Source organism: Trachinotus anak, unplaced genomic scaffold (assembly GCF_046630095.1).
Source record: "Trachinotus anak isolate AG129_WGS33_773 ecotype Australia unplaced genomic scaffold, CSIRO_AGI_Tana_v1 ptg000008l, whole genome shotgun sequence".
Classification (NCBI taxonomy): domain Eukaryota; kingdom Metazoa; phylum Chordata; class Actinopteri; order Carangiformes; family Carangidae; genus Trachinotus; species Trachinotus anak.
This window is the reverse complement of record NW_027273859.1, coordinates 11,167,185-11,192,233: the sequence shown is the minus strand read 5'-3', so window position 1 is coordinate 11,192,233 and position 25,049 is coordinate 11,167,185. Positions and strand designations below refer to the sequence as shown.

Sequence of the window (25,049 nt, the reverse complement as noted above, 5' to 3'; positions counted from 1 at the left end):
TTTTCTAAGAAGCTTTCAAAGCAGCCCCCATCACTTGCCATGGAATATCTGCTGTAAAACAAAAGCAAAACTGGAAACGTCCTCACCAGCTAACTCTCTCACTCTTGTGAACTCTGTCAACGTTGGGTTTTATGGCATAACAACTCAATGATCAGAGAAACCACAACAGACATAGACACACACCCTATTTTCTCATTGGCTGCAGATTGTCTGTTCTCAGTCATGTGGAGTCGTGCGTCCCGGTGCGTCGTGGTGATCGGAGCTCCCAGAGGACAAACACCTCTGTGCGCTGTTGCTGCCGCAGGTATCTCACTGCTCGACTCGGACTGATCAGGTGAAGGGATGGCAAACTCTGACAGAACCAGCGCCGCAGTTTCGCACGTCTACAGGGGAACATTTATCCACTCGACTCAGGAAACGGCGGTGCAGATCCTGGAAGATGCGCTCTTGGGAGTGAACACAGAGGGAAAGGTTTGTCAGACCTTAAAACTTCTAAAACAGCTTTGGTCTGATTTGGATTTTTTTTCTTTTTTTTTTTTTTTACTTTATGATTTATAGTTTTGTAAACAAAAACGCGAGCTCATTCTTCGACATTTGTCTTTGGTTGTTAATATATAATTAGGCTATATCTCATCGTAGCTACTCCTAAACCTAACCTCCTAAACTCCTAAAGACAAAATTCAGCCTGAACAGACCTCTCTTCTCCAAATAGAAATCTGTTACATCAAGTGTCTCCTACAGTGCGCTGTTGCTGAGCAACTTTAACAATTTGAACCAAACTAAGCTCTCAGACATAATGACAGTCTGAAGTAGCCTCTTCAAATACACAACAAGTGGGATTATAATTGAGGCAACGTCATTAAATCCCTGGAGAAAAACAGACTCACCCATGTTATGTGTTAAAATTAAGGAAAACGGGCAAGTGGTCATAGTTGAAATTATAGGCTGGTTATTATTGGGGTGGACATCAGGGACACAAAAAGGTGCCGTTTACAAGATTACACATGGAATATATTTGTCTTTCTACATACGTTGCTTATGATGTACTGTAAGCTAAATGTTAAACAGGATATACTGTAGTTTGTTCATCAGGTTTTCCTCCTCTTAAGCACACAGTGCTTGGGGACAAAAAGCCTCATTAAATTGACATGTATGACCTTTCCAGCTCTTAATTCTAATCAGTTTATTCTGCAGTACATGCAAACGCATTTTATATCAGTAACTCTTGGTTGATTTCCATTCTGCCTGCAGATTGCTTTCATTGGAAAAGGCGAGGAGCTGGACAAACTGTCTCAGACATTTGGTTTCAGGCCATCTGAAGTCGCTCAACTGACACATCAGTAAGTAGAATATTGAAATGGATTACTTGGTTGCAGAAATGCGCAATAGTAGTTTACAGGACTTAATGAAAGGAAATAACTTCAATGAGTGAGAGAGTAACACTGTCGTTGATGAAGTTGGTCGACAGATGAATACAGACCAATGTATGTATGTATGTATTACACAATGTTATGTATATTACATATGTTACACCACTAGAAAGTAAAAGATGCATGCAACATTGCATCATAATAAGGTCATTTATTGCACAGGTCACAAAAACCATATAAATAAACCACTTTTGATGATTGCTTCACTGCAGTGAGTTCTTCATGCCAGGAATGGTGGACACCCACATTCACGCATCCCAGTACAGCTACGCTGGCACGGCCCTGGACATGCCCTTACTGCAGTGGCTCAATACCTACACCTTTCCTGTTGAGTCTCAATTTAAAGATTTGGAGTTTGCCAAAAGGGTCTACACTCAAGTGGTGGTGAGTTTGCTGGCACCATGAGATAACGTCAGAGTCAATACAGTTCTATCAGTCAGTGGTTGTGTCTTGACAATTAAAGACAGACAACAAATCAAAGCTCAGCCCTGTGACACATTTCAAGCATTATAATCTGCCCTAGGACCAATAGGTAAAGTGAAAAATTAAATGAGTTTCCCTTGACAACTACACACAAAGTCAAAGTCAATGTCAAAGTCAAAGTCAGCTTTATTGTCAGTTATGCTACACATACAGGACATACAGCACATTTGAAATTACGGTCCTCTCGGACCCATGGTGCAAATGAAAATAAAAATATAAAAATATAAAATATAATGTAAACAAAAACTTTTACAAAAAAGACAGTGCCATGATAGTGCAATGATTCAGTGCAGTGATACAGTGCATAAATAATCGTGACAGTACATGGCAGTTAAAGGTGAGGTTGTGTACAACCTATGAATTAAGAAGGGTGTGAACATTTAAGTGGCTTGACATATAGAGAATAGAAAAAATGTTGTGAGCTTATCCTGTAATATGATCCCTGTGCTTTACAGAAAAGAACCCTGAGAAACGGAACAACCACTGCATGCTACTTTGCTACCATACATACAGATGCCTCCCTCCTGTTGGGCCAGCTTGCAAGTAAGATGTACTACTCTCAACACACACACACATTTTGACCTAAATCTTTTTCATTTTTAACCACTGCCCCTCTTCTATAATGTGGACTGGAAACTTAGAGGCTGGAGTGCGTCATGTTGTCAGACCATTCCAGTCAAATGCTCCTGGTATCAATCATGATACATTAAATTATCCAGCTCATAGTTTAAAATGATCACCTTAGAGCAGTAGGTGACCTGTGGGTCATTAGTTTGCCAGTTAATACCTACATCGGTATCAGTACTTGGTAAAATCTGAGGGCTGGATGTGGATTGAAGGCTCTTCCCCTAATGATAAATGTGGAGTCTGTTGCTAAAGAAAATACTATAAATGTAAGTCTGTTAACACAGCGACATAATATTTTTGACATGATGGTCACAAAGCAAGTGTCTCAGCAGCATGAGAAGTCAGATCTTCAGTCTGATACATTCAAGCTGTATCATCGCTGTTATAAGAGCAGGGGCTCAAAATGTGACCATGCATCTATATGCTTTGTTTAAATGTCTTGAAGACCACAATGAAAGACCTGAGCCCATAAGATTAAGCCCAGCAATTGAAATATTATGTTCAACTGACTATTAGTGATAGTAATGTTGTGGGTTCTGTGTTAGAAACACACTAAACGTGTTCACCTTTATGCCTTGTCCTTATCATCTTCATGTCATGTTATGCAATTCTGAACACACACACACACACACACACACACACACACACACACACACACTTGTACTTCCATCTTTGTGAGGACACTCATTGACATAATGCATTCCCTAGCCCCTTACCCTAACCTTAACCATCACACCTGAGTGCCTAACCCTAACCCTGACCCTAACCTTAACCTAAACCTAATTCTAACCATAACTCTAAAACCAAGTCTTAACCCTCAAAATGTGATTTGAAGGTGTCTCAAAAAGTGAGGACTGGCCAAAATGTCCCCACTCTGTTAGTAAAATACTTTTTTTGGTCCTTACTATGTAGCAAGTACAAGTACACACACACACACACACACACACACACACACACACACACACACACACACACACACTTAGTGTGTAATGAAACAACTGTACTCATTTGAGCACTGGCAGCTTCACATAGTCATTTTGTGCAATCAAGTTCATTGAACCTTTACCTTTGTCCTGTTCTGAGCAGGTGTTCTCTCTTGCTGAAAACTGCTGTTATTCAGTGTAAGCTATGTGTTCATGTGCATATGCATGTTTGAGTACTGCCTGTTCTTCTTTTTATACTTAATTGTGTCAGTTTATGTCAATCAAACAGTATATTTCTTGTTATTTGAACATCTTGACAACCATTTTGACCTTATAACTTTTTTCCCCTCATCCCACCCCTGAGCATAGTGCACACATAAGACAGTAAAGTGAACAACAGTATAGCTACTAATCATAATGTGTATCTCCATTCTATATTTGCATACATATCAATACTGTCAATTACCCACATATATATATATATACATACACACATGCATACATAGATATACATAGTCATATAGCTACTCATATACATACACACATGCATATACCTACATACATAAGCACACACACGTATATACATACGTTACACATATACATATGCACATATCGGGGGAAAAAATCAAATACATATCAAATATATGTACATGTAGAGAGAAAAGCATGATATTTGTACTAGTCAGACTTTTTTATTTAATGTTAGAAGTAGACCAGCTAGAGTACTTCCAATTCATGCTTCACTTCCTCTTGGGTTGAATTTATTAATTTATTCATTTCAGAGATATAGTGATAGATATAAGATATAGTGTTATAAAGATGTAAAGAATAAAAAAATATATATCTGAGAAGATCCAATGTACTGTATTTTCTCAGGCAATAATCTTATAAAGTCCCAAGTTCAAGGTCCCAGGGAAATCTGATATACATGCACATTTCTGCCTGACATGACTGGAAGTGTTTGGTCACAGTAGCACAAAGCTCTCTCACAGTCCCTGTGCGGCCTGCTGATCATCTGTAACTTGCTGAAGCAGAGCCTTGTTACTGTACATAACATGGATGGGTGTCACCCCTCACACACACCCCTCTCCCAGCCTCCCAAAATTTAAAATTTTAAATCTGATATGTTGGCCTATGAACCTTTTTCACAGTAGACATTATGAGTAGTCATAATAGGAAAAGCCAAGGTGAGACAAAGCTTGTGAACACTGTCCATGTCGACTGAAACACTGATGTAAATGGAAAAAGATAAAGAATAACCCAGCATTTGGGTAACATTAACTCAATGCTTCTCTCAAATGACCATCCCAGCACGCATAAAATCATTTGCCTTTAACCCAGCATGTTTTTGTTGGTACAAGCAACGCATCATTGCTGTGGATTCAGCATGGCACCAGAAATGTTCCACCGGGACATTGACCTTTTTCACAGCATGTCACAGTGGGAAGGGCACAGGTTTGACTAATTACATTAGTTAAAGCTGTACTCCACTTAGCTGTCCCAGCAGGGCTTAATAGGGCATCATAGACCAGAGCCGTCATTAATGTTATCAGTTCTGGCTGCTGTGTGACACAACAAACTTTCCTCTGTTAAAAGCATATTTCATTTCCTATTAACTTTAAAGCATCATGTACGACATAATTCCTGTTGAACTGTTGTTGGTCTTAATGCTTCAAACTTCTTATTACAATTAGTTGTTCATTAGGAAATGTAATGAAGTGCACAATAATGTTGAATTAACAGTGGTCTGAGGGCAGTTCCACCACTATCAAGTTCCGTCTAGTGGCCCACTGTCATTATTTCTAATGATCTTGTTTCTACTGGTACTGTTGTTTTCACTTACTTTGTCTTATTGGGCCTCGAACACCTTCTCCACAGCACTCCTGTTTTGTGGCACCTATTAGGGCACGACAAGTTTTACCTCAACAAGTTTTCCAAGTTTCATTAGTTCCACTTTCAACCTGGGCAGAGGTCAAATCAAAACACCCGTGTATCCATGCAGGACCCATAAATCAGTGTGTGTTTAATGAAATTACAACAAACTAATTGACAATTCTTCTAATGTTCTGGTCAGTTTCCGTGTCTGCGGTGGGCAGGCACACACAAGAAAGGTTTTATATGAGCACACAGAGCAAAACATGTGATGATGAACAGCTTTATTGGTCTACATTTAGCTATGGATTGCTGTGCATACTTACACAAGGACAGAACTGAAAAAAATGATTATAGACAGCACTATGGCTGAAAGATAGTGCTGGGCTGATAGTTTGATTGACAGCTTTATATACGTATGTGCTTCTGTAAAGGTCTGTGCGCACACTTGTTGGATGAGTGTAAATATGTTATTGTTACATTTTTCTATTTGTATTTAAGACCTGCAGCACTTGCTTTATCTTTCTGTCCTCATAATTATGCACCAAACACCAAAGCAAATTCCTCATGTGAAAACCTTCTTGGCATTTTATCTGATTCTGGTGATAGTATGAGTGACCTGCAGGTAACAGTATGTATGGTATGAGTCTCAGCGTGTGCATTTGTACAAGATGACTGGGATTAGGGCTTGTGAGTGACAGCAGGATTTGACTCTGACATGTGAAGGACGAACCTGACACGAAATGCAGGTGACATCAAGATCACTGAGTGAGTTTAACAACAGGACAAACACTGTAACTATGGAATGCTGTCAGTGGGAACCTGTTCTTATCAAATGTCTCTCAGATGCCTCACATTTTATCGTGTTATCATGGCCTTGATGTGAAGTGAAGTGCATTGCATTGCATTGTATTTTCATGCTCACAATTTGCCATATAAATAAAGCAGTAATATGTTGCCCAGTAGTAACAAATCTGGTGTGAGCTCAGTCATCTGTATTTTTCTTGCAGATGAGTTTGGACAGCGTGCCTTGGTGGGTAAGGTGTGTATGGACAGGAACAACGCAGTGAAACATTACAAAGAGACCATTCAAGAGTCTCAAGAGGAGACCTGTCGGTGGGTATCATTTGTTCCATGCATTATACAGCCGGTCTAATGTGCTGGAAGTCCTTTGTGCATCTGTAGGGTCTAGCTATTCAGCACCAACAGTGACTTGAACAGCGTCAAACAGGACAAAAGGCTTGTGTGTTCCCTTTCAAGATTATTTTGTACCATTTATATTTTGTATTTATGTATTGCTAATGGTTCATTCGACATTTTATTTCACAAGAGTAAGAAGAAGCAGATTATTGACGATATTTTAGTGAGGAGAAATCCCCCAAAGCAATGACTTTAGTTACACTTTTTCAGTGTGTATTAGTGAAGAGGCAGTTTTTAGTTTTAGTGCATAAAGCTTGTTAGCTATGTTATAGACAGCTACAGATAGCAACAGATGAGTCACGGATATAAATTTGTGTAAGTACCATGATGTAGGTTGGAGACAATCTTGAGGGAATTCTTTATGTGTGTCTGAGTGAAAAACAGCAGCACAGCTCTTGTGTCTCCAGAGTGTTTGAGAGACAACAAGGCAGTTTTTGTATTAACATACACTTCTGATTGTCATGTGTAAATACACATATGCAAATCGGAGAGAATGTTCACCCGATTCTGAAGTAATGTTTTCCTCACAAACCTTTTTTTGGCAAAACTATTAAGTGCTCCATATGAGTTATAATCACTCTTTTGCTTCCTCAAGGTTCATTGAAAAGCTCCTAAACAAAAAGGTAAGAGTCTATAATACAATAAGGACAATTCAAGGATATAAGAAAAAACATGCAGTAGCTGTGTATTTTTTTTCATCCTCTATTTCTCCCCTGTCTCCTCCTCCTGTTTTCCTTCTTTTTTTGGGGGCAGTACCCCCTTGTGAAGCCAGTAGTGACTCCCCGCTTCGCTCCATCCTGCACTGAAGCCTTGCTAGGACAACTGGGAGCAATCGCCAAGAATAACCACCTGCACATTCAGGTAAGTTCACTGTGGCAACCAAACTAGGCTAAGTCCACAGGGGACTGTTGCCAAAGAGACCGTTTAGTGCTGAACCTGTGGGGTTTTTGAACGATTAAATAAATACACACACATGCGATTGTCATGGAAGAAAGAAAACGCGTTGCAGAATAGCATTTTGCACTAGTTGTCCTGTCACTGCACTGCCACTCCTCAGGCTGTATCTACTGTAAATGCTACGCTTGAAGAAACAGGTTAATGTCTGACACTCGTGTGTTCATTTCCAGAGTCATATCAGTGAAAACACTGAGGAAGTGAAGCTTGTAAAGGAGCTGTTTCCTGATTCAAAGTCTTACACAGAGGTGTATCACAAATACAATCTTCTCACTGACAAGGTGAGTTCACAATCACATCCCTGCCTGTGCACACACAGTTACACGTTTCTGTAGAAAACATATGAATACCAATATAAATGCTGACCATAATTGATTTTATAATCGTGCTTGATTCACAGACTGTGATGGCTCATGGCTGCTACCTCAGTGATAAAGAGTTGGATCTGTTCAGAGAGACAGGAGCCTCTTTGTCTCACTGCCCCAATTCCAACATCTCGTAAGTCTGTGATAGTTTCTCAAGACTTTATGTGACCAAGACCCAGGATGATTTACATAACACAGATTTCATGATAAAATAGCACTTAAGAAACAGAGTAGAACATATCACTATAGATCCCTGAATGAGAAGAGATAGAACAGATGATACTTTACTGATCCATGTGCTGAAATTAGGTCATAGTTGAATTTAAACCAGAAAAGAAAATATTATGAATAGCCCAGAATCTATCAGCTGACACAAAACTAATACATGATAATTTTTTTTACAGTTGTTTCATTGTATTAGTCATCTCTCTCTCTCTCTCTCTCTCCATCTATGCAGGTTGTGCAGTGGACTTTTAAACGTCCGTAACGTCCTGAACCACAAAGTGAAGTTGGGGCTGGGAACAGGTGGGAGCAGTGCAACTCTGTGTACATTTTCAAGTGCCAGACCACTTTTGACAAAGTTTGTTACATTAAAAAGAAGCAGTAAAATCATGTTTGGCTTTATTTTGGAAACTCTCTGCCCCATACATAAAAGCATGTATGGGAGCTGGAGGCAGGGAGGTGGTGTTACAGCTGTCAGTTATTTTAGTGCAGTCAGCTGAGAGGTTTAACACGGTGGTCAGCTGACCATCAGCAGTTTGCTTATTTTGTTGGTTTCAACATCTATCCTCAAAGTAAAAAAAAAAAAAAAAAAGGATCCGATTTAATAGGATTTTCACGCCTAATGGCAGACAAGATCTGAAAATTTGAAATGGACACATTGCTTTTTTATATCCTCATAACAAGTGTAGTGAATGCTTGTGTTTGTGTCTGCATGCCTTTATTAATTTGACCCATCTGGTCAGATGTGGCGGGGGGTTATTCCGCCTCTATGCTGGATGCTGTAAGAAGAACTTTGGACACGTCCAAAACCTTGACCATCCAGGACCCAGACCATGACACACTCACCTTTGAGGAGGTGTTCAGACTGGCCACACTGGGAGGCAGCCAAGGTGAGACACAAACCCAGCGAGCGGTCCCTCAGAAAAAGAGCTAGCATTGTATAGATGTCATCAAGCGGTTGACCCCTTTCTCATTTTTCTTGCTGAAATGTCTTTGCCCACTCTAGGTCACTCTAAGTCATGTCTTAGTTGTGGGAACAAGATATTTTATTGATGACTGATACAAGAGGAAAGAGAATATAACACTTTCTTTCACCACATGTTTTGTCTGTAGCCTTGTCCCTGGATGACCAAACTGGGAATTTTGAAGTTGGCAAAGACTTTGATGCCCTAAGAGTGAACGTAGCTGCTCCTGGAGCACCCATTGACCTGATTCAGAACGAGGGACCAAAGGTTGGTTGTTGTGCACTGTCTTTAACTACCAGCTGGCAGAAAAAAACACATTTACACACAAATTAATAAAACCAACAAAATCTAATTTCAGTGTAACTTATTTATCTTCATTTTAATTTCAGATTCTGTTGGAGAAGTTCTTAAATTTGGGTGAGTGTCCATTTCAGTTTATTTGTCCAAACTTTTCAGACTCTCACGTGCCACTCACTACTACCTGTATGTTCTTCTCTGTTTTTCCTCTGTTACAGGTGACGATCGTAACATAGTGGAGGTGTTTGTGGCTGGGAGGAAGGTGGTGCCGTTCACAGAGCCAGCAGAGTAAACCCTTTGGTCCTCCTCACATCTATCTCACAGCCTAAAATACATATATATCTGGAGGATACAACATATAAAGAACAAGAATGACCATATGGAAATGCTATATGGCTGCAAGAACTGGATTACTGTACCATTGTAGACAAATAAGTAAAGAAAACAGCATCATGATAAACCTTTGTGATAAATCCAAAGGTTAAAACAGGTGTTTATAATATATAATAGGCTATTTATGAGGTTCACTGAGGGTCATACAAAATTGTGGTCGAATTCGGACTGTTCCTTGAGTCTTAAAGGTAATTACTGGGTTTTTAAACAGGGAATTAGGAATTTATTAAGAGCTGTAAACATTGCACTTTTTCGGTAAGTTATTGCAGGAAGTTACCTAGTTGCTCATTGTTTTTGCACAGTGAAATATATTCATTCACCAGCTCTTGCTGACTAAAGAATGATCCCATTTTCATGCTTGTGTAGCTAGAAAATGCTTAATATTCAGAAGACTGGGATTGACTCCAGTTAAAATCATAACTCATTCACTTTTTTCACTGCACACTCCATTCAAATACATCCATTCCTGTGTTTATAATGAAAAAAGCACATGATTATGTTATCTGAGTTTCTTTTTTTGAAGAGCACAGTCTGCTTCAGATTGCAGCGCTCAGTCTCGTGAAACTGTGAAACAAGGATTTTATTCAACATTTTGCCATATTATCTCGCGCCTGATTTACCTCAAAATCCACATCTTGATTTGACTCAGTGTGAAGTGAAACTGACCTCGTGCCTTATGATCAAAATCAATTACTAGTTTTGTTATACTAACTGTAGATTTACTCATCCAATCCAATTCAAATGGTTTTAGCCCTGGGATGTTTGATTTTAAGTGCCGGCCAAATGAGGCATACTTATGTATTTATATTACCATTGTCAAGTTATCTTAAAATTGTTAGGAAATGACGGGAAATTAAGTGGAGTCACATCACTCCACTTAATTTCTGATGTGACTGAGTGTTTGTCTTTATAAACAAGGTTGCATTTTTTTTTTTTTTACTATAATATAGCTATTTTTTTCAATCACAAAATATAACTCTATAACACCAAATTTTATATATTAAAGATACTATTTGATATGTCATCACATGGAGATTGAAATAAAGAAACCAACCCACCAAGTCCGTTATCATTTTTATTGCATTTTTCTCTTATCTGCAGTTAATAACCCAGCAGCTACTGATCAGTGATCATAACCTGGAATGAAGGTAAAAGTTATGGATGAACAAAATGCCCACTGACCCTTCCAGCCTGCTAACAGAGCGGTCTACAGCTCCCTTAACAGATGCTCTTCACCATCTGGGCCAGACAGCTCAGAAGGTGAGATGGCAGAGAGACATGTAGATGGCTATTGTCATGTCCTACTGACACCAAGGTCTCTGCTTCACTTCAGGTGTATCATTACAGCATATGCACTGAGAGGAAGAGGTCATGCCAATAGTCACAGCCGCTGGAGGATGACTATACATCAGTTATCGCAGATCCTTAAATGTATTAACTGTATGCCTCTCACTGGTTATAAATAGTAAAGAAATGGTAGAAATAAAAGTCAACCCAGTTAGAGACCGATGGTAGCTTCAGTAAAAATAGTCTATGGCCAAACTTACAGCTGATGGCAAATATATTCTCAAAATATTAGTTGCGGCCAGTGAAAAAAAGAAGAAGCAATAACTAGAAAATGGCAAGGTCCCACCCACCCCCTTCTTTGCAAATTAAAGGACTATTTTATGATTTATTTTTTGTCTTTTTTGTCTTTTTTTTTTTTTTGAGGGGGGTATGTGTCTTTTATATTTTATATGTCTTTTCCCTCTGTGTTGCTCTGAGTCACTTATTTAGCATTTATAGTTTAGTTTACATGTATTGACCTGTTAAAACATTTCATGAGATGTTTGTGTTTTGTTTGCTTAGAGCACTCAATAATAACACACACACCAATTTATCAGAGTAATGTCATCCTTAACATCATAGACTGTGTGTAAAGACAGTTATATACAGTTTACACACACATTTACACATACAGTGGATACATATTCAGATTGTACTTAACATACAGTAAGGCTTATCCTGATTTGAAATAATATGTTACCCCTGGTAACCAAGTCTGCTATTTTTTAAAACATGAAACCAATCAGTGTAACTTGATACCTGCGGAGGTAAGTGAAAAAGTAGGCTATATAATTGTCATTTAATCTAAACCCCTTTAAGTTGTGGGCACCCACTGAAAATGTATGTTTTAGCTTTGAATGTTATCTTTTCAGTTACACATATAACATTATAGTCTGCGAAATGACACATTTAGTTTGACAAGTGCGTACAGGTCATTAAACAACCTGTTTCATTAAGCAACTTGCTTAGTGGCAACTCGTTTAAAAAAACTTGTTTAATAACCTAAAACGAGTTTGATGCTGCCTTTCGGCCTTGAATGTAGCTCCATCTCAGTCACGCTTTTCTCTGCTGCCCTGAACTAGGTCTTTCAGGGAGACATTTGCCACTCAGACTGTGCGCTGCCGCGTCACCGAGCAAATCAAAGTGCAATCAAATTGACAATATGCACGGACACGCTGACGACATGTGGTTGATTACGGATTCAGACCTCGGTTAGAGCTCAGGGCTATCCCTTGATTTATCCTCCGCGGTATGCGCAGCCTGAGAGGAGGATGTTCCTGCGAGACCGCACTCGGGGGTGCAGTGTCTCACCGCTCCAGTCAGGAAGTGTTGCTGTGAATCGCGGAAGTTAGAGCAAAGGCTGTGCACAAGTGCACAGCTCTGTCGTCTTTCTCTTTGGAGTCCTATAAGCTCCCAGTCGGCAGGTAGGTGTCAATGCAATAAAAATCCTCCGTAGGTTACTACGTGCAGTAAATGTGCTGGCATTAATAGTAGTATAATCAGTGTACAGTAGAGTCACAGTCCTGTGCAGGCCTCTCTTCTTAAATGTAACAAAAACAAAGCAGTAAAGTGACATAGCCAGTGAAAATATATGAATAATACTGATAAATCAACAATAATGAAATAGTAAATAATAGCTCATGTTATAACTAGTTTGTATTTTTCCTGTCGATCATCTCCTCATCTCCCACAGGCAGCAGGGTGAAGCCTCTACATCTCACACATCCAGCATCCACTCCAGCACCACAGCCAGCCTCTGCGGTCCTGCTATGCCGCTGTTCCGGGCCTTTGGTGAAGACCATGGGGCGAAGGCTCAGGCCGGGCGGGGGAGGGGGAGGAATATGATGTGGATGGGGAGACACAGGAAGACTGATGAAGATGGCTCCATCCCTTCCTTGACGAAGCTGTGTCTGCTTAGCCTTGCTGACAACATGAAGGGAGTGTGGGTGAAAGACTATGCTGACAACTACCTGGACCAGTATTCCTTCAGGCACATAATGGGGCCTTTCAACTTACTGCGTGAGTTTGTGAGGGCTTATAGAAAAAAAGTCACCTGCCTGCTCCCGCTTTTGGCGCTTCAGTTTGAGACAGCAGCACACAGGATGATTGTAAATAGTTAAAGTGACTACACCATGAGTCAGTGATCACATATTTTGTCCGTCTATTAGAGATTACGTGTGCATTAACCATGTGAACCACAGCAACTGTCATACACTGATTTACTATATCTATATATAGCAAAATGCCTGAGAAATAAACTACTTCATCATGTATGTTTTACAACTTCCCCCCGTCCACACAGTCAATGATTTACAGTGTGAATGATCACATCTAATCGCCCCACCCCCCACCCCCCTCCCCCACTTCTCTTTCTGTCTGTAACCTCCCTGTAGCTGGTAAGCTGGTGGAAGAGCTCACTGGGCTGCTGTGCACCAGAAAGCAATTGTCCCGGGCGGCCCTGCACCTCCTGCTGGTCCCCCAGCTCCGTGGCCTGTCTCTGGAGAGGTGTCCTGGTCTGGTCACCTCTGCCCTCTGTGGCCACATTGCTGCACGTTGTCAGGTCAGATAGAAACTACTGTCTCCTTGCCTCTGTCCTCAAGTGTTTGTATTTCAAAACTAGTGTTTTGTTCAGCTGCACATACACTGGATCAGCGTGTCTTATTCAAAGAGAGAAACGTTTTCAGGCTCTTTTGTCTTTTGTGGACTTAGCGATTTAAACCTTGTCACTGCTCTGGTGTCTTGTGTCTGGCGTTCCTTCATATTACTTCCTTTTTGTCTTAGGGTCTGTGGAGTCTGGATCTATCTGGAGCCCAGCAGCTGCCTTCAAAAGTCCTGTCTGAAACTCTCTGCTGTCTACCCGCCCTCCGCTCACTCTCCCTGGCTGGTATGCATTGCGACGGATCTGTGATCAGGATGATTGCTCACCGCTGCCGTTTCCTGCGCCATCTAGATGTATCCCGCTGTCATTTCCTTTCCCCTGCTGCACTGCTTCCTCTTGGAGGTGGGGATTTCTGCTCACCCTCTGCTAGTCCTTCTACCTCGTCTTTTCACTGCACCCCTACATCTCAATCTCCTGTTTCCTCTTTCTCCTCTGACCCCTCCTCCTCCTTTTCTGCTCCCCTGTCTCCTCTCCCTCTCTGCAGTCTCCTAGCTCTGGATATTGGGTTTGGGGAACAAGAGGGAGACCGTGTGGCGGCAGCAGCCTACCTACTCCTCTCCCTGCCCGGCCTGGAGAGAGTGGCCATGGAGGGCCTTACGCAGGCCTGCTCTCTCATTGAGCACAGAGAGTTTAGCCAGACAGATGAGTTCACTGTCAGAGAAGGAGTACCAAGGATGGATGAGGTGTGGAGGCACAGGCAGGGCATGGATATTTGGAGTAAGAATAGAGAAGGAGCAGCAGCAGTGGATGAGGATGAAGAGGAGGAGGAGAGGATACTGTGGGAAGAGTATGGTGCCGAGGGTGAGGAAGATGCAAGCGGAGATGAAGAGCCCAGTTGCTCTCTGAACCAAGCAGAGGAAAAAAGGGGAGGGAGAGATTTGTCACAGTCAGGTGGTAAACACCTGATCCTGCGTCTAAAGGACGTCAAGGGCTTAACTTGCGACTTCCTGGACAGTGTAGGCCGTTTATGTCCAGACATCTACTCCATGTCTGTGAACACTGATGATCACAAAGACACTAGAGGAGGAAGCCAGGGGTCTGTGTTAGCTGCAGGCCTCCAGACCTGGTCAGGCCAGCTACAGAGCCTTTCAGTACACTTCCCAGGCCCTCTGGTAGATCTCCTTCCTTCCCTGCAAGTTGCAGGCTCCTCCCTGGTCTCTCTCACCCTGGAGGGTGTGAAAACCAGCCCTAACAGCCCTCTGCTGGAGGTCATCAAAGCCTGTCCCAGACTGAGAGACCTGCTCATCTCTGCTGAGCCTCCCACCATGCTAGTGGAAGAACAAGAAGTCCAGATGGATCAGCAGGATGATCACGATCTTCCACAGCTGCCTAACCTCCGCTCTCTCACACTCAGGTGAGGCTACTGTTGAGCTACAATAGGTAGTGCACCGGGAGCTATTGACCCTTGTCAAAAATTGACCTACTGCGTCAGAGGATTTACCGTTTGTTCTTCATACAAACTGCACATGTAGTCGTGCATTTCACCAAGCTGTGATGTGCCTTGTAAGGGAACTGATGATAATTCTGGTGGACCTAATATAAATCTCAGTCATAACTGTAAAATGAAATTGAGGCAATCCAGAATCAAGCAGTTTTAGTTTTATCTGGCTTAGGGAATCAAATTAAAAAGTTTCAATCAAATAATTTGTAGTAGGCCTCAAATGTTTTGTGTCTTCAACTCTAGGCTCATTTGAGGAAAGGGGTATGTTTGAACTCGTAGTTTGACTACATATCAAAGTAATCCTCTTTGTCTTCTTTGTTTCCTTCATATACCTGCAGTTTCTCCTGTGATCACAGCCAAATGATGCCTAACATGTTCTGGATGTCCCTGAAGAAGGGGCTGAAGTGTCTTCTGAATGGTTCTCCTTTACTGGAGAAGCTCTCACTGGTCTCCCTGCCATGCCCTCTGGACTGCGTCTTACAGGATGTACTGCGTGAAGGGGACTTGGCTTGGTTTTTCTCTGAAAATTCTACAGACTTAACTCCCATGCCACTCGGACGGGTACGGCACATTGAACTGGTGCGGACAGATGTGGTAATGCCAACAGTGAGAAACATACTACAACGGAGCAAGAGACTCAAGTTTGTTGATTTGAGTTACTGCTGGCAAATCAGTTATACCGAGTGGTTGAACTTTAAGGCAGTCAGTAAAGTCACAGTTGTTTGGGTGTAATGAAGAGACAGCCAGCTTCCAGTAAAGTTGGAAGGTGGATAAACAATGCTTTAAATTAAAATACACTTTTTGCACAGTTGTCAATTGCAGTAGTATCTCAGCTTGTATTACTACAACTCTGTAATTTTTATTTTATTATTATTATTATTTTTTTTTTTAGCACAGATGCAGAATGATCTTTCAGACTGTTTTTGCACTGACAAATTGCACTATGCTTTTAAATCTTGTCTCATATCAAAACACGGTGGACTTATTCCTACAGTGCCTGGGATGAATTGCAATAGTTTTGTATCATCTTTGTCGTGTTTTAAATCTTTTGACTGTCATGTTCTTCTAAGGTAATGATGCATTAAACAGAGAACCTATTTACTTACTTGCATATGCGTGAGAAACCCCGTGGTGTGTATGCCCTCTCAGTACACTATCAATAAAGCAGTGGGAAATCTTTATTTCCATGGCTGTTGTTGTTCCTCTGTAAAGAAGGGACTAGTAAGATTGAGGTTGGGACGAACCGGACTACAACACTGCATCTAATGGGCAAGTATCCAAATTTAATTTGTGCTTTATTGGCATGATGAATTACCTGCAGTATTGCCAAAATACATTGCACAAGGTTTACAATCCAAGTATAAAAATTCAGAATGTAAGAGAAAATAATATGACAAATGGTTTAAGATATGCACTGCACGATAGCAACATTACTATACCATATACTATAATATAAAAAACAGCATACAAGTAATTGAAATTATGTATATAATTAGAGAATATGATCATTTGATATATAGGTTAATAAATTCAGGACAACAGACAAAAAAAAAGGTATAAATATCAATTAATGGACACAGAAACAGTAAAGAGTGACCACGGGAAGACTTAAAGAACAAACTTTGAGGAATTTATTTATTTATTTAGTCACTTGCAAACAAAGCGGGACTTATCAAGTTGTTTTTGCCTGGTCCGCATTCCTACAATTAGACGGCAGTAGTGCACCTTAATCCTGGCTGCAATCCGCCGCTAAGTGGAGAAGAAGGAGACGCGTGTTGGGCGGTGTGGGTTTCACCTATTCTGTTGCTTGTTATCCGGACGACGCGGAGATAAGAATCAAACACACCGCAGACAGTTCAACACGTCACTCGCCGGAGACGTGCCACACAGACTCGCCTGACGTTAGCCAGCGGTTAGCATCTGGCTGCTCAGAAATGTCCAATTTTCGAGAAATGGAGGGACTTTCACTTTTTTGTTAGTAAGTATTAAGTGAGTTAAAGGCCAGGAACATGTATCCTTACTGTGGTGACACTGACGATTCGTAAAAATAGATCAAATTCAGGTCTTTTAGCTCGCTTCAACAGTCACTCTCTACAGCTAATGCTAATGTTACCTGCTTCATTTTTAACAGTAGCAGCTCTTTTATTTATCTAGTTTCCCTTTACAGTGCAAATACATAAAACTGCACATTACTGCATCGGTAGCGAAGCGGGGACATTACCGTTCACTTGGTCTAACTTTAGGCCTTTTCTCATGCAATAACGCAGCAGTAGGCTCGTACATGTGGACCGAATAGCGTTAAAATGTACGATATTTGCCTCAAAAAGGTCATGATGATGAACAAGGAAAACGGGATGAAGCCGTGGAACAAGCCAAACCAGCCTCCTTCAGCCGACTGATTAATGACTGACGTTAAATAAACCCTCAAGTCGAAGACAATCTATACCATGGGAAGGTAGGTTTGATGTCGTTTGTGGTAATGAAGTTTGATTCAAACTTTCTATTTTAGGAAATCTTTGCTGAGGCTCTTCTTTCTTTTACCTGCTGACAGGATCAGCTTTTCGTGCCTTTTCCCAGCCTCCTGGCATTTCAGCCTGTCATCCCAGGTTCTTCCTCGGCTCCTGACACCTTCCCTCAGACAGCTGCTCTTCATCGGCCTGGTGCTCTGCCTCGTAGGACTGCTCTACTTGCTGCTTGTCGCTGGGAAGGGGCACGCCAGCTGGATCAGAAAGGAAAATCACTTCCACAGGTAACCTTACAGCTGCTGTTTTAAGTGTTTATGTCATAACACAGGCAGTGTTATGTCAAAGTTAACACTTTTTTTTTTGGTTTAAAAGGCACTTGGCAAGGGTGACTGATGTGGATGCAACGGATACAAGCAACCCCAACCTGAACTACGGCCTGGTGGTGGACTGCGGCAGTAGTGGCTCTAGGGTGTTCGTGTACTGCTGGCCCCGGCACAATGGTAATCCCCATGAACTTCTAGACATCCGGCAAATGCGAGATCAACACCGCAAGCCTGTGGTTATGAAGATCAAACCGGGTAAGCTTCTCAGTGTTTGGCTTCGCATTAGTCAAAATGTTCTGTAAATGACAGGGTATTAATTACTCAACATTTAGCGCTGTTTGTTTAAATTATAAGATAGCCTGTTATTTGCCCATTCTAAAATAGTATGTTTGATCTGTATATTTTTCCCTTGTAGGTATCTCTGAATTGGCTAAAACACCTGAGAAAGCCAGTAATTATATATATCCGCTGCTGAGCTTTGCAGCCCAACACATTCCCAAAAACAAGCACCAAGAAACACCCTTGTATATCCTGTGCACAGCTGGAATGAGAATCCTTCCTGAAAGGTACAGTTGGGCTTAGTGAGAATAACCTCGTAAGATGTAAATAAGACTGCATGAAGTGTTCAGACCACTGGTTTATTAAACAGCACTGACTGTGTGAGTATTGGAAAAGTGAAAACTGTTATTGATGATGAAGTTTTGGTGTTTGCTTAATCTCAGTCAACAAGAAGCACTTCTTGAGGATCTGCGCACAGACATCCCAGTCCACTTCAACTTCCTCTTCTCTGATTCCCATGTAGAAGTGATTTCTGGAAAACAGGAAGGTAAATTAAAATAAAATTTCTAAATTAAAATTAAAAATAGACAGGAACAAAAGGCATTATTCTCAACTAAAATCTATTGCAGTTGCCACATTATTCAGCTTCTTGACTTGATAAAGCATTTTAGAGCGTATTTAATACAATGCAGCTGATTCATCACTTCTCCCAAATTAAACAGGGCAACAAGTTTGCATTACCTGAAGTAGAGGGTGTTGAATTCTTCTGTATATTATAGACCTACATTTAAATTTAAAACTAGTGCAGCATTAAAAATGCTGATAAAAGTTTGTATAATAACCCTGAAAATTGTTTTCCTTGGTTTTAGGAGTTTATGCATGGATTGGAATAAACTTTGTCCTAGGAAGGTTTAACCACGTGCACAATGGTAAGGGTCCAAGCAGGTAATACTTCACTGGCATACGATTTCAAAAAGTTAATTTTTGTTTTGCTTTTATGCAAACGAAACAGCTAATGTGCTACAAGTTAATCAATACTAGGATTCTTGTGGGGAAGACAAGTCTGTAGCTGCACAGTTATCACGTGATGCACTTTCCCTGCTTGACTGTCTCACCTTTTTCCTGTCAATTGTACAAGATGGGGAAGCTGTAGTGGAGGTACATGTCCCGGGCAGTGATCAGCAGGAGGCGCTGGTGAGGAAAAGGACTGCCGGTGTCCTGGACATGGGCGGGGTCTCTACACAGATCGCATACGAAGTGCCCAAAACTGTAAGCTTTGCTTCTCCACAGCAGGTTATTATCCACAACCAATTCTGTTTTTGTGCTGTCTTTGGGTTTTGTCACTCACCCTTTGTTCTTCTCCCTCCTTCCAACCTCTGTCATTCCCTGGTTAAACCTGTATGCACCATTTTTGTCCCCGTGGAGATGATCTGCTCTCCATTCATCACTATTGAAGGCATACTGTAAGCCTGCTGCATGACTCCATAGCAGGATTTAAGACTGAAAGCATTAAGTCATTTATGTGAAGACCATCAAATACAAAGGAAGTTGTCAGTGTCAAGATTTTTTGTTTGCGTCATAGTGATTTATTTATAGTAACAGATGTTGCATACACTGCTTGTCTTTTTTGCTGTTGTTGTTCCTTTACACCATATGAAGTTCAGCTGAATTTTCACTAACATCTTTTTAGTCAGTTTTTAGCCTCTGTTCTTTGATGTGTTCAAATACATCAAACCAGACATATCAATATTTAGCTCCACTCTTAATGTGGCCCAAAACATAGACGACCTGCTGTAGTAATTAATATTTTGAATGTCAGCCCTGCTGTCATGTAGAAATATTAAACACGTGGATGTGTGTAGGTTAATTAGTGTGTCATCATTCCCGGGCTGATTTTTGTTTGTTCCCTAGGAGGAAGTTGCCAAGAACTTACTGGCAGAGTTCAACTTGGGGTGTGACGCACATCGAACAGAGCATGTTTATCGTGTTTATGTGTCCACCTTCCTGGGTTTTGGAGGAAATGCAGCACGCCAAAGATATGAGGAGAGCCTCATCAGAAATACTGCCACTCGAAACAAGTGAGATCCACAGCCAGATATAATTACTTGATTTATATTTTGTGCAAATGTTTCCCACCAGTCAGTACACAGCTTTGTGTGGATTTACCCTGTATTGCTGATTTCAGGCTCTTAGGTCAGCATGCTGGGGAGACAGCAGAGTCCCCCCTCCTGGACCCTTGTCTACCCACAGACCTGCAGGATGAGATTGGTCCATCTACACAGAAGCTCTATCTGCGAGGCACAGGAGACTTTGACAAATGTCGCCTGATTCTCCAACCGTTCCTCAACCGCACCAATGAGACCCAAACCTCCCTCAGCGGTATCTACCAGCCAGCCATTGACTACAGCAACAGTCAATTCTACGGCTTCTCTGAGTTCTACTACTGTACGGAGGATGTCCTGCGCATGGGCGGGGATTATAACGCTACGAAATATGCCCAGGCTGCTAAGGTAAATGCCGCATAGAAAAATCACTCTCATGAAACATGCAGCGTATACCCTGAATAAGTAACTTATTATTTCCTACACTTTCATATAGCTTAATCTTTTCAGAAATACAATGTTATTGCTGTTAAAAGCACAATTGTCTTTGAGTGCAGTTAAAATTTGTCCATCATCACACCAACGCTGGCTATTTTTATTTCGCTTTAAGACGCACAGTGTTTTCTTTCTCAGACTGTTACACATGACCATTTGAAATAAGGATTTTGAAACCATCATGCCTTTTATATTATAATGCTATTGTAGTTTTAATAGTATAATTATTTGGGAGCAACAGAGGTTTGTTTACTATTTATTGACGTCGTATCACTGGAAACTTTCCTGACGTTGTGGTTAAACATTCACAGAGTTACTGTGCCACCCAGTGGAAGACTCTGAGGGAACGCTTTGACTCTGGCTTGTATGCCTCACATGCTGATCTTCACAGACTAAAGTGAGTCATACAGGATTATTGAAACCACATCTAAAGCTCAACTAACCACTTGGATTCGCTCCCAAGATTTTTCTTTGGACAAGAATTTTTATCAATCGTTTTATGTTCATGTCTGCAGGTACCAGTGTTTTAAATCGGCATGGATGTACGAAGTATTACACTCAGGTTTCTCTTTCCCAACCAATTATAAAAACCTGAAAACTGCCCTTCTGGTCTATGATAAAGAGGTCCAGTGGACTCTAGGAGCTATACTTTACAGAACGCGGTTTCTGCCTTTGAGGTAAGATAGATTTTCTTTCACCTGTCGGCAAAAACGGTCTCCTCAAATCTCATCTAGTTCCAATCTGTTCTTCAGTGTAGGTAGAGAAGACATTGTTTAGCCTTCAGAGCTATCCTTGATAACAACACTCTTATTTTGAACATGAGTGGAGAATTGGTACAATACTTAGGATTGGCTGGTTAACAGGCATAGCACTAAGGCTTGCAGAGATGGTGACGTTTTACTGCATTTGGCAGCAGGATTAAATTAAAACAGTCTCCGGTCTCAAACATAATATCCTAACTGTGAAAATAAACAAAGCCTCCAATAAATGACATATTATCAACACTATTACACAAGAACCACCTGTGTCTTTCAATCTCATGATCTTATTAATGTACTACTCTTTAAAAATTAATTCATATCTGAAATGTGTTCAAATGTGTTGTTGACATTCAAGAAAAGGAGCTGGTCCATGATCCATCTTACTTTAAAAAAGACTGCAGTTTGGCAGGTTGAAGCTAATGGCAGCTCAAGAGAAGTTTAAACTAAGCTTTAATAAAGGTTAAAGATAAAGGTTTTTAAGGATTCTTATTAGATCATCTTTCAAATCAAACTTCAATAGGTCCTAATATATGATGAACAGGGCCCTGAACTAAATTTGTCAATAGCACATTATCTCTGTGTTCAGAACTGGTCTAATATGTGTGGAGTTTTTTTTAATTTATCTGTTGTGTTTTCTTTGGCCTCTTTCAGGGACATCCAACAGGAAAGCCTGAAAGGAGTGCATTCTCACTGGCGGCACAGCTTCTCTTTTGTCAACAACCACTACTTATTCCTGGCTTGTTTCTTCATTGTGTTGTTGTCTATTATGCTGTACTTACTGCGACTCCGCCGCATTCACCGGCGTGCGGCACAACGCTGCTCCCCCTCTTCTGTACCATGGTTGGAAGAGGGCATTGGCTCACCCACCCTCCCGATCAACCTCTAAATTTTGTAGAGCGTAAAGTCTGGACAGCATGTCTGACTTTCCAAAGCCAATCTTCACTCCCTTTTTTTTTTTTCTGAAACTCTCTGCTTGTTCAGTGAGCCCCGAAAACAGGGTCTCTCCCTGCTATGTGTTGAGAGATGGTACTGAGATTTTGATAAATTTGGAAGATCTTATGTGAGTCTTCAGACTTACCTGAGCCAGTGTTTGTTTCTAAGTTATTTTGTTTGATATTGAAATGTCTTTTTTTTTTTTTTTTTTTTTTTTTTTTTTTTTTTTTTTAGAATTAAGTTTCTTGCCTGTCACACACTCCTTTGTCAATTTCAAATGGCAGCTGCCTCCAGGTGTCTTCTGTTTCATATCTAAAAAAAAGACAAACAAAACGGTACATTTCTGTCTAGGTAATCTTCAATACCCAAATAAATATGTAATGTATACTTCAATGTATACTATTTGACTTAACAATGGTGGGCAAATACACCACAGTGGCAATTTCTTATTTTGTATGTGTAGGCATTTGCCCTTATGCCTTTTATATGCATGATCACATTTTCTTGTTTTGTTTTTATAGTTGTTGTTGACAAAGACCTCAAAGGCAATACAATTTCTAATTAGTGGAGGGAGCACTTTGTAATGCAGTTGAGAAAGACTGCACAGCACTTCCCAGCGTGCGTGAGTGAGTGAGTGAGTGAGTGAGTGAGTGAGTCCATATTTCCCAAATTGTTCAGCCTCTAGTGCAATACATGTCTTGTCACTGTTGGGAAGTTCACATCTGCTCTTTTGTGTAGAGTATCAGTCTCTCTCAAAGCCCTGCTGAAATTCTTGTGTTGAGTCATCTGACTATTACGGTGGATACTGTTGCATATGTTTATGTTGGGCTTCATTTTCAGAAGCCGTCATATCACTGCTGTGAGGGGACTGTAAATGAGTGCACATGCCCCATTATTTATATGGAAATGGTCTGGTAAGATGTTTGCACAGATGAATACAAAATAAATGTCACATAGCAATGTTGCGATTCAGTAATAAAGGTTTTATGGTATACTTGTATGGCTGTTTATTTCATGAGGAGTAGATGTATTGTCTCAGAATGAATCTGAAATTGTTTATTCTAAAACTGACCCCGTCACTGAAAAGGTAAGTGTTTAAACCAAATTACTGTAAAGATTTGGGTAGTTGATATATGTCAATAATGTTGCATGAGGGCATCAGTAGTAATCTGTATGCAGCCAAGTGCTGTTTGACCAATGCCTTTCCCTGTTTTCACTTGCAGATCTGACCCTAGAGGTGGCTATTGGTAGTAAAAATGGGTTAAATGAGACTAATAATTTAACTGCACTGTATGTGAGGTTAATCAGCTGTTGAAAAAAGGTGCTGAAATATTTATGTTTAAGCAGAAGCATAAAAATATTTTGCCAGGGCTGGAGGCCTTATGTTTTAGGGTTGTCCGTCCATCCGTCCGCCTGTCCCATTCTCATAAAGACAATAGGTCAGCTCACCATGAGGGAATTTCTTCAAATTTGGTACAAACATTCACTTGGATTTAAAGAAGAACTGCTTAGATTTTGGTGGTCAAAGGTCATTGGTCAGTCAAGTTATTTATATAGCACCATTCAGACAAAAGGCAATTCAAAGTGCTCTTCAGATGTATGGAAATACATAAAAAATAGAACATTAAGATGACATTGAAATTGCATTTATTTGAATAAGTAATTTTAAAAGAAGTGCGGCAGTGATAAAAGGCATTTAAAACAAGCAAATGTATGTGATTTATTGGTAAGCTGCAGCAAATAGTAACGTTTTAAGCCATGATTTAAATGATAGTTTCGGCAGATCTCAGGTGTTCAGGAAGCTAAAAGCTGCTTCATCTTGCTCGGTTCTGATCCTGGGAACACTAAGTAAACCTGTCCCAGATGACCTGAGGGATCTGGATGCTTCATATCAAACAAACAAAGTTACCCATAACCAAAGAATTCAGGACAAAATTTCACATGAATAGTTCATATTATACATGATTCTGGATAAACTGGGATGTAACCTTAAACTAGTCTGAGTGATGGAGGCATACAACCACAAAACAATAATTGTAGTTCCTCCACCACTAGTACAACTATATTCAGTGTGAGGAAGCGATATGTCCCTCTGAAAAAGGACATTTGTACAATCTCTCTACAGTATGAATGAGCAGATGTTGCCTGATAAGGAGACCAAACCCATTTATCTGTTCAAGCAGGACTGTGCGATTACACTTTTGTCAAACCCATTCAAAACTCTGACAGAGAAAACGGTGGCAAGCGGGGATGCACAGAAACAGCAGGGCTGTGAAGTGTCAGAGGAATCTACCACTGAAACCTTTCATTGGCTGCCCCAAAACACTAAGTCCATCCATCAGATGCAGAATGAAATTGCTAAATTTGAATGAGTGAGTCTCTTCAGCTCGTGGCAATATGTATAGTGACCAATGCATCATTCCAACCACCCGTTCAAAACACAATGTAGGCACAGTACAGTGCAGCACCTGATGGGCTGTGAGCGGGGAGTATTAATACATGATCCACTCCGCATGTGGGACACAGTAGACCCT

At 40.7% G+C, this 25,049-nt stretch overlaps 3 protein-coding genes across 4 annotated transcripts; all 3 read left to right on the top strand.

Moving 5' to 3' along the window:
• The first annotated feature begins 221 nt into the window (after positions 1-221).
• On the top strand, positions 222-10,792 carry gda (guanine deaminase). Its single transcript, XM_071482587.1, has 14 exons — positions 222-471; positions 1,252-1,340; positions 1,643-1,814; positions 2,369-2,456; positions 6,346-6,451; positions 7,131-7,158; positions 7,289-7,396; positions 7,663-7,770; positions 7,890-7,987; positions 8,312-8,379; positions 8,820-8,966; positions 9,190-9,308; positions 9,431-9,458; positions 9,557-10,792. The coding sequence occupies exons 1-14, from the start codon at positions 343-345 to the stop codon at positions 9,628-9,630; spliced, it is 1,362 nt and encodes a 453-aa protein (XP_071338688.1). The 5' UTR covers positions 222-342; the 3' UTR covers positions 9,631-10,792.
• A 998-nt stretch (positions 10,793-11,790) lies between these two features.
• LOC139623928 (uncharacterized) lies at positions 11,791-16,338 on the top strand. Its single transcript, XM_071482586.1, has 6 exons — positions 11,791-11,824; positions 12,140-12,481; positions 12,751-13,076; positions 13,451-13,617; positions 13,839-15,070; positions 15,496-16,338. The coding sequence occupies exons 3-6, from the start codon at positions 12,827-12,829 to the stop codon at positions 15,887-15,889; spliced, it is 2,043 nt and encodes a 680-aa protein (XP_071338687.1). The 5' UTR covers positions 11,791-11,824; positions 12,140-12,481; positions 12,751-12,826; the 3' UTR covers positions 15,890-16,338.
• A 661-nt stretch (positions 16,339-16,999) lies between these two features.
• Positions 17,000-23,507, top strand: entpd4 (ectonucleoside triphosphate diphosphohydrolase 4). 2 transcript variants are annotated; one of them, XM_071482585.1, is made up of 13 exons: positions 17,000-17,135; positions 17,485-17,612; positions 17,709-17,906; positions 17,995-18,200; positions 18,361-18,511; positions 18,668-18,771; positions 19,094-19,153; positions 19,363-19,493; positions 20,136-20,302; positions 20,410-20,734; positions 21,133-21,218; positions 21,337-21,498; positions 22,234-23,507. In XM_071482585.1, the coding sequence occupies exons 2-13, from the start codon at positions 17,605-17,607 to the stop codon at positions 22,466-22,468; spliced, it is 1,833 nt and encodes a 610-aa protein (XP_071338686.1). In that variant the 5' UTR covers positions 17,000-17,135; positions 17,485-17,604; the 3' UTR covers positions 22,469-23,507. The 2 variants fall into 2 exon arrangements, with proteins under 2 accessions (XP_071338686.1, XP_071338685.1); XM_071482584.1 differs by having other exon boundaries at positions 19,363-19,517.
• The last annotated feature ends 1,542 nt before the right edge of the window (positions 23,508-25,049 follow it).